Source organism: Bombus vosnesenskii, unplaced genomic scaffold (genome assembly GCF_011952255.1).
Source record: "Bombus vosnesenskii isolate JDL3184/JDL3185 unplaced genomic scaffold, Bvos_JDL3184-5_v1.1 scf7180000013355, whole genome shotgun sequence".
Lineage (NCBI taxonomy): Eukaryota > Metazoa > Arthropoda > Insecta > Hymenoptera > Apidae > Bombus > Bombus vosnesenskii.
In genome coordinates this window covers 2,667,836-2,681,829 of record NW_022882990.1, presented here as the reverse complement: position 1 = coordinate 2,681,829, position 13,994 = coordinate 2,667,836, and the positions used below count along the sequence as shown (strand labels likewise).

Below are 13,994 nucleotides of genomic sequence, written 5' to 3'. Positions count from 1 at the left end.
CTGTTATTATTTGTTATTACTGATTTTGTTTTGTCATTTGACCATGAGATAGCCTTTTCTTTGTACTGATTGTATTTATTTTAAGAACAACGAAAATATTTTGTCGGACGGTCAAAGTGACCGCTCACAGTAGGCAAGGCAGAGTACAAATTTTTCTCAGAAAATAAAAGAGCAAACTAAAAGTAAATACCGAAAAATATATTGTATGTATGTTTTAGGAAAAGTCAGAAATTATGAAGCGATATGATAAAGGTTAAATATGGTTAACTTTGTGTAGAAGTTCGAGAGCGGTCAATTTGACTGCCGCTGGTAGGTTTAGTGTTAATTCCTATTTGATGCTAGGCATTTACGTGTAGTCACCCTATATCTTTATAATAATAAAATAACATCGACAATTTAATAAAGTAGCATTTAAAGTAACTCGTAGCACAAGAAATACCTAATAACACATATTTTACGATAATAGAACTTATCAGATCAAAAGTTTCTAACTGCACTTGTCTGTCATTTATTTTAAAATATTTTTCTTCATCATGAAACTTGTATAAAGAAAATTGTAAACCAATTTATCATACAATTTGAGTATCCAATTTTTTAAAAATATTTTCATAAGAATATTAGTAAAGATTTTTCAAGTACATACAAATTTCTGTATTGGAGTAGCAAACTTAAATTGATGAAACACTATTAATGTAAAAGCCTTCCTAAATCGTTGATTGTGACAAAATGGAGCCAATATTATTATTGCAATTACTTTTAACAATATGTATTACTGCATAGTATCACAGATACAAAGTACTGGAACTATTGAATTGTATTTGTTGTGATATTTATATTTATATAGGTTAGAAATTTTATTTATAATCAGAATTACCAACAAGATGTTTGAAAATTTAAAAAATGATGACCTTCTGGATATAAAACACATAACACGGCTGTTTGATACATAATTGAAAAATCATTGGATTATTAAAAATCAAGAAATGTTGCAATTATTATACTTAATAATATAATTTCACTAATACCATTTAACCTATTAACCGAACAAAACGATTCCGCTCATTATTCTATTGTTAATTTCATAGGCATAATTTCTTTATCCTATCTTTATACGCATTATGTCATATTTGCCCTTATAAGAATAGAAGCCGATATACCTGAAATTGATTTGTTTAATTGTAACTGATAAAAACAGATATCAACAGTTAATAAAAAATTTCATTGATTACCAAATTTCAGTGTCATTGCCAGAATATTTAAGAACTCTAGCAGGTTCAATGTCCATGGGTCTGGGCCTAGGACTTTTTGAAACAGTCGTAACGGGAATCGAGATCGTTACGTTCATATCAAAATTTACGTTCGGAGGTTCAGGACTGGAAATTGTGTCAGGATAATTGATCCTTTCCTTTAACAATTCCTCTTGCAATTCTTCCGACGGTGTTCTACAAATCTTCGAAGACTTTTCTCCGTTAATAGAAAACTTTTTAATAAACATTATGGGACTATTCGCCATTCGATAACTTTCACTTCGTTTCACTTTACGTTCGATTCTATCACTACCGCTAAATATCTGCGTTCTTTTCGTACAACTGTTATTGTCAGATATATCGCCAATATCTGAATCTACAACCGCGTCTCTTTCGTTTAACCTAAACTCGCTAATAACAGATGTAGTAGAAAACAACTTATCTTCATTTCTCAAATGACTATGATTCTCTTTAACATCTATCTCTTGGCTATCACACTGAGAGTTTAATTTCGCAATTTTTCTATGAAAGTTTGGCGTGTCCAAGTCAGACACTAGCAACTTCCTACTCGACTTCGGAGTATTTCCAGTCGACCTCAAATTTTTCGGACAGAGAGCCGATTTCTCAAAGTCGAGGCGTAAATTTGTAGCTTTAGAAGCCAACTGAGGCGCGCTTACTTTATTCAAGATTTGATAATCTTTCTGAGCGTTTTGAATCAAACTATCAGTAGCGAACACCGGTGGGTGATTCTCATCGCAATTAATTACACCTGTGGACCTAACTATTACATTCTCTGTGAACGTTTTGTTAAAGCAGAGTTTGGACTTATTCAGATCTAACAACTTGTTACTCGGTGCCAGTGCTATTGCCCCAGAGGCCGTTCGACAGGTGCTCTTGGCCGAAAGCAACGAAGTTCCGTTGGTGGTCAGTGGTGCGTTCAACTTGTTAGGCTGAGGATTCATCGCGAGTGTACATTGCGCTTCTAATCTACCAGCACAGCAAGTGCAGTCGCGTTCGTCAGTGCTCGTATCAGAAGCCGCCTTACCTTCGTCGTCTTGCACGTTGACGTAAGCCCCGCGAACTTGTCGATGAGGAGTCGGACTCGTTGGACCAACCACCGTCGTAGGGGTTCGTACATAATCCGGGCTGGCCGCGCGATCGGGACTTTTCGCCGCTCTGATGATCACCTTGCCTAATTGGGGCGAAGTAGGTGGCGTAGATTTGTTTGAACCATCCACCGTGTCGCTGATCTTCGTCACTGCTCGAACGTTCGGCGTTGCACGGCGCAATAATGGTGATGGACTTGGTGACACTCCTTCTCTTACAAATGGACCTGGATTTTTATACAGAGGAGAGGGAAGTCATTTAATTAAATATATTTGAAGATGTAGTTGATAGAAGAAATACAACGAGATTGTAAAGTTGAATACATGTTTTATATTAAAACATGTTTTGGAACAGGTAGTGCAAACGGACATGGATTCTTATACAAAATTAAATCGAAAATATGGAATAACAATTTTTTGTTGAAGGTTTAGTTTTTGAGAAAGTTATGTTTGAAAATTCTTTGTGTGCGAAGTACACGACAAAATTTCAAATTGAATTTTCTCGAAAACAAAGCTGCAAACGAAATGTCGTTATTCTATATCTTCGATTTACTTTTTCATAAGGAATCCAGCTATACCCGTTCCAAAACACCCTGTATATTAGATTGTATATGCATATTATATTTAACTCATACATAATGAAATACAACATATTTTCCAAATTGTCAAGAAGGAATATCTATCCCTACAGAAGCTGTTCTTGTGTTTGAAATATACCAAGGACTATCTTTTAGATTTCTATTACTAATCAACAATGTTATGATTTTTTAGCATATTAATGAGTTTGTTATGTGCAGCAAACGGTGAAACATGTGATTAAACATAGATTAAACCTGGATTAAACGTAGTATGTGCGCCTTTCCTCCTCTTCAAGCTATCGGATGAATAAACGACTTTGCCTTCCGAATCCAACATAACCCTGGCACCTTGTCTTTTTCTTTCCAAAGACGAATCAGGCTTCTTTGGCAACTCGCTTAGGCTAACATATTCAGCATCTCTCTTAAAAATATCTGAGTTCGCATAAGTAACAGGTGACCGAACAGGAGTCGCGCTAGTCGAGCAAGAAGCCGAATCTTGACGTTTGTCATTGTTATTTCTCACGTCGGCTATGGTGACATAGTCGCCGGAGTCTGCGTTCGCTTGGTCTTGCATCGTACTCTTTGGCACTTGTTTCCTGCCCGGAAGTACGCCTCGAAGTTTGCCTAGAACTCCGCTTAGCGGATTGATCTTGCCCACTTGATTCGGTCCAACCGTGGATTTCTCGTTTGTAGGCAAAGATAATACCTGAATCGTGGCATAGAGGTTCTTGTCCTGTCCATTAATCACTTCCATCTTGGAAGTGCCAACCGTGGCAGACATGAGTACCGAACTTCCCGTTTGCAGATCGATCTTTTCGTCCTCGGCATTTTTGCTTGCCTGATCCGAATCTCTTGCATGTTCGTCGTCTGAACCTGGTGGCGTAATCACGCACATGGACGGTATGCGACTCGTATTGATCGCAGTTTTCGAACGGATCCTTTCGATCCTCTCACAGCCTTCGAGATCGCTCGATTCAGAGTATTCGAACTCCGAGCATGACCTTCCTGTGCATGCTGGACTCGAGGCTGATTCCACAGGCGATGACGAGGTATTATGACCGCTGTCTGGAGATTCGCCGCCGTTCTGGTTCGGTTCGTGAACCTATTGAAAATTATTTAAATTATGAAAATTAAATTGTTTAATTAATTGTTTTTGAATGAATTTTGAAAGAAATAGAGTTCACAGAAAGAAGAAAGAGAAAATTGAGAATGAATCATTTTAGCTATTATAAAATGACTACGTAATTCGTCAAAATTCATTAATTATATATTTACAAATAGAGTATATTATTCGTATATATGCAACAATATCTTATAAAGGACAAAACAGTTTTTCTCCTTTGTGTTAAATAATATGTGTACATATATATTTGTATAATATATTTTTGAATTAGAATACAATTAATTACAATTACAATTAGCAATTTAATTTTTCTGTAATAATTTTATTGACCCTTTTGTATATTTTATTTCTAAAATTTTTATAGCATATAAAAGATTCTATTTCTATATACATAATCTATTTTTATAAAATGTATAAAATAATGTATAAAATGAAAACTCATATTATCAATCAGAATATTGTTTCAGTAAATTCTTTGTTAATTAATTATCTAAATGCCTCAATTTTTTATTATAATATTTATGTTTCTCATATACGTGGAAATGATATCATAGGCCAAAACGAATTAATTTGTTTAAGAGCTGACTTCTAATTATACATACACAAATGGGTCATACTTAAAAAGTGACTTAATGAGTATATTAATTTGTTATTGATACAGGCTATTATCCTTTTTAACCTTTCGAACTACGATCTGTTGCAGGAACTGTACCAGGAATTTTACGCCATTGCTCAATATAAATATTAGAAAAATAATAACACTAAAGTACCAAAAATGTTATTCACTGACCATTTAGTTATCGTTACTTAAAGCACATATAAAAACACGTACATTATATATTTTTATCTTATAAGCAACCATTCTCAATCATCTCAACTTACTATTCCAATTTTTCCATCTATTAGTGAATCACAGCTTCTAATTTAAAAAAAAAATTGTTCTGGTGTTACATAAACTTTAGGACAAATTTACAAAGAAATATAATGAAATATCAAATGAATATTATAATATGTGTACATAGATTCTAATGCAACTATCCTCGATAAACTCGATCATTGTTTTCACAAGCATTGAATATTTTATTTTATAAGAGCATAGCGAAGAACTAATTAAGAAAATTTTTGTTCTATATGACAGCTCAATATAGCTTGCTAGAATATTAATATGTAATTTAAAAAGAAATAGAGATGAAACACCTGCGCGTGTCAGATTTGATCCAGCCTTCCCCGAGCGAAGGCCAATAAGTAAAAAATTACAAAATGAAGACAAAAATTTCTTTATACCATAGCGACAACAGTTAGGCTAGATTTCCTTTCTGGCGGCGGCGGTGCCATTAAAGCGGTGCAGACTGTGCCCGCTGAGCTCGTCGTTGTTGATGTTGAACCCCTTCCAAACAGTTCGTATTCATTTTCGACAACCGGTGAAGTAGGATCGGAGCTGACATCGTTAGATTTCATCAATGGACACTGCGGAGCTGGATCCTCTTCCCTTAGAGTTTTTAAGCCAGAGTCCACATGGAAGGAGGTGTAATAACCCTCCGTATCACAAGAATACACAGATGATGTTTCACCATCGTCCGAGAAAGGTATCACGGTAATATCTTGTATAATATCTGGAGTTAATGTACCCTCTGACGTTACCGAGGATGATGTTGATGTATCTCGTCCTTTAAACCGCCTTGCGTGACTCAAAGATGTCGATGATGTTCCAATTGAAGCAGTTGTCGTCGATCTATACATATTGTGATAATATGTATCGTTAATATATGTATATGAATATACATATGCAGTGTGTCCTATATATCTGGAAACGTGTAAATGGCTTCAAAACTATAGATGATATGGAAAAATGTTTAAAACAATTAACGATTTCAAGCAATTATACAATGTCAAAGGCTCGAAGAGGACATGTCGCAGCGATATTTATTTTATTATGCAACGAAAAATCCTTGAAAAGCTCTATGAGGACCACGGTTATATTTTTAAATAGTAAATTATACTTATACCAAATTATATACATACTACCACATATGCTTGACAAATTTTCAAACTCAATTGTTGTTTCAAAAACGAAGGGTTATATGAAAAAAATGTATTCTATTTTTCGACTTTTTTGTAGGTATAGATTAATTTGTTTTTTTTTTTTTTTTTTTTTTAATAGAATCATATGCTTCTTAATGGATCAGTTGATGCAGCTCGGTAGCTTCTACAAAAAATTACTAACCTACTTATTTCGTTCATACAAATTAAGATATTCAGAAATTGTGGAGATCAAATCATGCATTCTGCATGTATATTTCATACTACTTATAAAAATGCAATTAATTGTAAATTATAATCGTTCTGCTCTGTTTATATACGCGCTCTATAAAAATAATTATGAAATTAATATCAGTTTCTATTAATACAAATTTAACTATAATTATTAATATATATTTTAAAGAACACAAAAGTTACATCTTATATTTATTAATGCAAACAAATATGAAACCTTCTTCTGATAGCATAATAAAAAAAAAGTATTTAGTGTAATTTAGAACTTGTTTTACTTTAAATAACTAAAGAATAAAAACATATACGTATATTTCATTATCCATTTTCAATTTCCTGTTATGCTATTAAAAGAACGATTTTCCTGCGATATACGAGCTTTAATACTAAGTTCTCATTCAATACCAAAGTATCATTTCGTTTTTCTCATAACGCATTAGCTCGCGTCGTAATCTCGAAACGAGCAACAGCCATACCTCGGTTGATGTGTGGTAGTGGTGGTTTCGCTTCCGATACTCGCCCTTCCGCTTTCAGAGGATGCACTCCAGTTTCCAGAGCTGGAATGAGGCGGCTCGTCGCGATTGCTTCCCTTTCGTCTTTCTCTTCTTTGGGCTGCGCTTTCACGCAATTTCACGCTCGGTTGTCTGTCGGTGCTCGGGACGGATACCGGTATACTCGAGGTGCTCTTCCCGCTCGAGCTCGAGGAACTCGGCTTCCTTTCGTGAGATTTGTCCTTCCTGCGCCTGGTTATTACCATTTCGTAAATATTTGTTTCTTCGGCTGTTCTCGACTGACCTTGATCCTGTTCTGACCTCTCTGTACCCGAAGCGCTTGTCTCCTGTTGCTCCGACTGTTGACTGGATTTCGGACTGATTAGTTTCAATCTGGACATACCCCACGCTTTCAACGTATTGAAGTGAGATTTTTTTTCCGTCGGCGAGTCTTTCTTCGACGAACCCAATATATCCGTACTCGCTGATCGATGAGCCCTCGACGCTATGTTTGTCATTGTCTCTTCCGCTTCTTCTCCAGTCGTTTCTCTATAAATAAAGCCAAAGATTTGCACTGTCGTGTTTGAATCTAGTCAATTCCTATCACGTATAATTTCACTACCCCTGAATAGCCAAAATCAAACACGGTAGAGATAATATACGTATAAACTCACTCTCCGATAGCCTGTCGAATTTCCTTCTGATCGGTACCAGCGATCGTATTTCGTCTTTTTCCTCTGGGCCTGCGAGGCCTCGATCGTCGTTTCACCGCTGTCTCTTGATTTTCTTGACTAGACAGCAGAGATCTTCTTCTCATCGACATTCTTTCGAATCCTCTTCCGCTGATATCTACCGCCACGATTTCCGCTGGGAATCTACAACACACATTGTGTCATCGTTACTAACCGGGACCAGAAACCAAAATTCGAAAGTCAATGTAGATGTTAACGATGGTCAAACATGAAAGATGTCGCAGATAATGAAATTGAAGGCACACACTTAATTTTGGAGCACACGAAATCTGCGAAGTCTCTTATAACATATGTGACTTTAATAAGTCACATTACTATATTAATAATATTAATTAACCTTATTCCAAACCTAGATTCATACCAATTCATTCTGTTAATTGTGTTAAAATAATACACATAAGTCATAAAATATGTATGTGCGTTCAAGTAAACTGCACGATACACATAAACTTTATACAATATATACATGATTTCCAAAATAACGACTCAAAATAGCGCCTTAGAATTAGTATTTTTGGATTCTATTCGTTAAAAGTTAATATATGCTATAAAAAGAGTCACAAATCCGGGATACCCTAAAACGAAGTTCAACCAAATTAAACGTCACTAAAAGGAGTTATCGTAACGAGTCCTTAATGAACTCGATGTTCTTCATAGTTCCGTGAAGCTATAGAAGATTTACAGTCGGGAAGATCGACAAAAATTGACTCGCTCGTATTCATTACACTTTTACGGTGGCGTAAATTTCCTGCTTACTTGAGAGCGATTGCTTGAACCTGTTCTTCGGGGCTAGGGAGCTTGTGATCAACGGCATCGTCAGTCGTTGTATCTCCAAGGATTCTGGACATGCAATCCGGTGGTACAGTAACGTCTCCGAGCGCTTCCGTAGATGTCCATCTTCGTAGATCCTCGATAGCAGCTGGCTGTAATAACGAATTATATGTGAGACAGAATCACCGGATTTCCTTCTTCGATCTTACAGTTAAGGAAGAGAATATAAGCAAACGAACGAATGCACGAAGACAAGGAAACTACTACTGCTATTATGTCGCTTCTGTTTCTAAGAAATTTGATGCCGTGGAGAAAAGCAACTAACATGTTTTATGCTCTACAGCACTGCGTGGGCGCAAGCATTGTCGGATGTCACCTCGTGACCAAGCGGCTTTCACGCACGGAATACGGAACGGATTGCGTTTCAGTTTGGCCCTTCTCTACTCTAGTGAGATGTATTCCTTACCAACTAAAAATGGATTGAGTATTTTTTACGTTCTCGATTCTCCCAAACAGGTTCGTGGCTCACCAACGAAATTCAATTGCTTCAACCCTTTACGTACTGACGTGTCGATGTGTTGATTTTCGAAAAAATTATGGATTATTGTTTAAGTGCACAGAGTGCATCTTTTATATAACAAGGTTTATAAAATTAAAGTTAAAGTATTTTTCAATTTAAGTGTCTCAATACTTCTTTACAGATAATATAAAGATCTGCTAATTCATGTATAAAATTTATAGCTCTATTCTAAAAAATAAAGGTGATCTTGAAATATTCAAAATACCATCATTCTCAGAGTAGATACTTATACAGGGTATCTGTACACAACAAACAAACAAAATTAACCTTTTTATCTCATTAACCTTATGCAACATAATATTTATACTATACAATGATTCCTGCAAAATTAATGCAACTTTTGGGTGAAACATTTTTACGGCAACATATAATTCGCGCATTCTAGGTCTTTCAGGTAGCGTACAAGTTCGAAGGATAAACTACGATAACGTTATACGCTTTTAATGCAAATATGAAATTTTCCGTTTCGTAAGTAGACAAATTAATTATACAAAGCTAATAAACAGATCGTCTATTTTGGTATGACTAGTATATACTTATCACAGAGCCTTGATATTGTATGGCATGTTTAACTAAGGTAATAAATGGAAAAGATTTCTTGCCCACAAAATACTACTGACTTCAAAAAGCGTTAGAAAATATGAAATGATTTATATTTATTTGTATTTTATTTACACATATGTGTAACAACGGCTAGATTAACCATTTACTTACTAAACAGCATACTAAATATATTGCACCCTTCTGAAAGGCGATGCAAAATGCAGTAAAATATTTCTAGTACAGTAAAAAGTTTCAATTCGTTTATTGCTCTATTATTCAAATTTTAATAAATTTACATTTAATTGCATTAAGTTGCATTATATTATATCAAAAAATCATCAAGGATATGTTTCAGTAGTGGCCAAATTGAAAAATGTCCTTTGCATATACGTGCGAATACAAATTACACTCAACATATTAATAGTATACAGGTTACACTTACCGATGTTACACAATTAGATATGCAAATAGAATATATATTAGTAGCATTTTTAATTTTTCGTCGCCTTTCAGAAGGTTGCAATATATTTGGTATGTTGTTTAGTAAGTAAATGGTTAATATAACCGTTGTTACATATGTGTGTAAATAAAATACAAATAAATATAAATTATTTCATACCTTTAGCTGTTCGACGATAATAGTTTTTTGACAAAAAAAATTTTTCATTTCGCATTTTTTAGTGAAGCGATCACTATTACAGAGCCAATGTAAAATAGTTTTCATTGTCACTAATAAGGCAATTTATTTCTATTTTATTATTTAAAATTTATTATTTATATCAAGTTTTAATTCTTATTAATGATTAAAGTTTCGCATGCGAATAAGGAATAAACCAGCTGTACACTGCTACCGATATTATACTTTGAACAGTGATAGATAAGGGTATTTCCATAACTTGATATTGTATCATATATCAGTTTGCAATGACACCATACTTATGTGGGAAAACGAATCCGCAGAACAATGTTTCCTGCGAAGAGAAAACGAGTAGAACCCTATATTATAAAAAGCAATTTTAAAGCGCTCACCCAGGCCTCTGCTTTGGGATCATGTCGATATCAGTCCAACAATTGCAGAGCGAGCACTGAACACGCGTAAATGAAATTGGTGAACAACAAATTCTTTACAATAACAATAGTTAACAATGAACAAACTAGAAAGATTTTGCAAACAGAACCGATCGGTGGACTACCCCTAGGAGATACAGAAGGTTTCATTCCGGTAGCTCAACTCAATCCTGATTAATCGATGAACATACATAAAAATTGGATTTTTGCAAAAGAATAGTTTATAAAAAATAAGGGCAAAAAGATTTTGTAACTGAACCAGCGGTAAAACATGCCCTACGAGATACAAAGGAATCATCTCAGTTGGTCAAAGCATTCCGGAGGCTTTGATGAACATATACAAAGTTGGCGCAAAAATATTAATTTTCTCTAAACAAAAATAGTTTACTATGATCAAGAAATTTTTTAACGGATAAAAACACAACCTGTAAAAGGAATAATTCCGATTAGTCTTAGAAAAGCCATTTTGGAGTAATCGGCGAATATATACATGAATACAAAAAGAAATATGCATATCAAATATAGATACCTTCCCTCTTTTCCGAAATCGCTACAGAAATGGACGTTTTCGTAACTATTTTTATTAACTTTTTATAACTTCTTATAACTTTTTATTAACTATCTCGTACTTTTTACCCTGAAAGTTGGATTTATCGTAACGTAACAGGTCTTATTTTACAGATAATTTTATAATCTATAACTTTTTACTGGAACTTTTTCACGTATGACAAAGAGTTTTTCAGATATGAAGCGAAATGTAAAAAATATCGTGTTTTTTTGCTTGAACGATATTTTGTTTATAAGGCACGAGAGGAAAATTATTTGAAAGTCGCTTCTAAATATCGTTTCGAATCATATAATGCAAATAAATTCTATTATTCTATTATCAATTTCTTTCTGGATTCATCTTTTTTCAACTGAATTCGACTGGATTAATTAAGGACTCGTTAAGGCCGTCACTTATTTGTGGAGCGTAATGTTGATAACCGATTCGCCGAACGTGAAAGAGAAAGACAATATTTTACGGAGTATTTGCACTACGTAATTTGTATCGAAGCGAAGAAGAGAATTATCCGAGCCCATATATCGAAAAATTTCTTCTTTTCTTTCGGTCGACTTTCGTGCGATAGAAAAATCGTTTCATTCAAGTATGTTTATGAGTTCGAGCACGTAATGTAGTACGGGAAAGTATATTTTATAGCTCATGTAAATTGACATTCAACTATCGCTTCTGAATATCATTCCTTGGCATCTACAAAAATCTTTAGCAACAAGTAATTCATAAAGTGCGTTTTCAAAGAATTTGCATTCGACTTTCTAACATCATCCTATTATAACACCATATTTTTCAACTCATCTTCCTTCATTTAGGCAAAGACATAAAGATCATATAGTGATGAGTCTATACTGTAAGATGCATGTCTCTATGGTTATCGTTGAAATTTATACAACGAATTTTTTTTTAGCATACAATTAGCTGATCCAAAGCAAATTAATATTTTCTATACACCATTAATAACAATATTCCATATATGTAATCACCTAATACCACTTACATATCTCTTTATGAACAGAAGAGACAGATGGCTTATTTATTTCCTTATTTACATATCACAATTCAATAAAAGATCAAGCCAGTACGGCCACGTACTCAGTGTTTCTTACGTGGATCACATATTCTGTATGTCTGATATCAGTCTGATTATACAAGGGAATGTAGTCCGTGTTGATTTCAGCCTTTAAAGAAAAGGCGGTTAAAATTAGTATAAAGCGAAGAGGAAAAGAAAAAAGAAGAAAGAGAAGAAAAGTATCTGAGCTGATTCGTGTTCGAATCGAGCTTTGAAAAGTTTAGCTTCGAGAAATCATGGATCCCAAGATTTTTACAAAGGAACCTCGATATTTATATTAAATAAGGCACATTTCACTGATTTCAATGACCCTGAGATATGTATTATCAAATTTAAGTCTTAAGTAATTCCATGAATATACGTATGTAATAAAGTTTAATATTCTGTTACACAAACGTAAACAAGAAAAGTATTAATATTATAAAGTATTATTGTCTAAAGCGTTGATGGGTGAAGATTGAAAATTTATATCGATTTGCTACAAATTGGTTCTTTAAAATCTATCACCTATCTCTATATAATGGGACAGTATACCAAATATATACATGTAACCAAAGCCTATCCAAAATCCATCCAAAATATTAGAAATACAAAATATAACATCAAAATATTAGACATACAAAATTTAACATCTAAATACATGTGTGTACATTACATGCCTTTGAAACTGAGATTGAATAGCAGTTACATATACAGTATTTTGAAAAGCTGGAATGAAATCTCAGGATCAAACTTATATACTCTAGTACTTATCATAAGAAACAAACAGGTTTTAATAAACATAAGTCCAAAAATGTCATAAGTTTCAGAGTTATAATATGGTAGCTTTTTTGCTTGTTCGCTAAGGATTTTTTTGCTTCTTTGATGAATGCCATTATATTGGGTTCGCAACTAAGTGATTGCGGTAATGACAACATCCGCAATCACTTAATTGCCAATACAGTACATGATACTAATGTTTGAGCCAAATTGTTTAACACCCTGTATGGCGAAATTATTCAAGACATTGATCTTGATAACATAATTCAAAATCATTGAAATCCACAAGTTGTGCCACATTTTATATACATAATTAATAAAACTTCGATCTGGACAGAGAATTTCGGTTTTGCCAACCGAAGTTTGATTCAATTATAAATTGTACCTGTTTGTAATTGACTACAAAATATAAGAGGAAACGGAAAAAATAAGACAAAGAGGATCTCGACCGAAATTCGGGCTTGGAAATCTTTGAAGCCACAAGGGTTGATTAATTTCCGATAATGGTCGATTATTAATAGTTAATTGTTAATAATCCTGCATGTCGAAGTAGAGAGCTGTAATGCGAGTAGCGGATTTATGGCCCCAGTTGCACAGAATGATTTAACCGTTTAATACAAGGTAATGAAACAAGTTACAATATCATTTCGTAAAATCCACTTGGAACTTATAGTAACAGAAACGGAAATACGAAAACGTGACCTGATATACATGTATGACGAATTTAACTTGTATTTTCATGGTTCGGTGATCTTATTCTAAGAAGAGAAGGTTTCGTTCTATCACCAATATATACAGGGTGATTGATAACTGGTGGTACAAGCGGAAGGGAGGTGATTCTACGCGAAAAAAGAAGTCGAAAATATACAATAAAAATTTTTCGTTTGAGGCTTTGTTTTCGAGAAAATCGACTTTGAATTTTCGCTCGGTACGCGTGCACTTTATCACGTCTCGTTATAACGGATCTCACTGTAGATTTTTAAAAAAATTACAAAAAAAAATTTTAAAAAAGAATTTTTATTCTATATTTTCGACTTCCTCTTTCGCGTAGAATCACCCCCTTTCCGCTTGTACCAC

The 13,994-nt window shown here is 34.1% G+C and overlaps 1 protein-coding gene across 2 annotated transcripts in view; it reads right to left on the bottom strand.

Annotated features, from left to right (window-relative positions):
* Window positions 1–13,994, bottom strand: part of LOC117237035 (serine-rich adhesin for platelets) — a 217,157-nt gene that overhangs the window by 30,019 nt on the left and 173,144 nt on the right. The window contains exons 3-9 of one of the 2 annotated variants that reach the window (XM_033500621.1): window positions 8,325–8,491; window positions 7,491–7,691; window positions 7,138–7,365; window positions 6,802–7,068; window positions 5,339–5,786; window positions 3,187–4,033; window positions 2,293–2,580 (exon numbers count right to left, since the gene is read on the bottom strand). In XM_033500621.1, coding sequence (XP_033356512.1) covers window positions 2,293–2,580; window positions 3,187–4,033; window positions 5,339–5,786; window positions 6,802–7,068; window positions 7,138–7,365; window positions 7,491–7,691; window positions 8,325–8,491 — 2,446 coding nt within the window. Of the gene's footprint in view, window positions 1–2,292; window positions 2,581–3,186; window positions 4,034–5,338; window positions 5,787–6,801; window positions 7,366–7,490; window positions 7,692–8,324; window positions 8,492–13,994 lie in introns of both variants that reach the window. The other variant, XM_033500620.1, reaches the window with a different exon arrangement.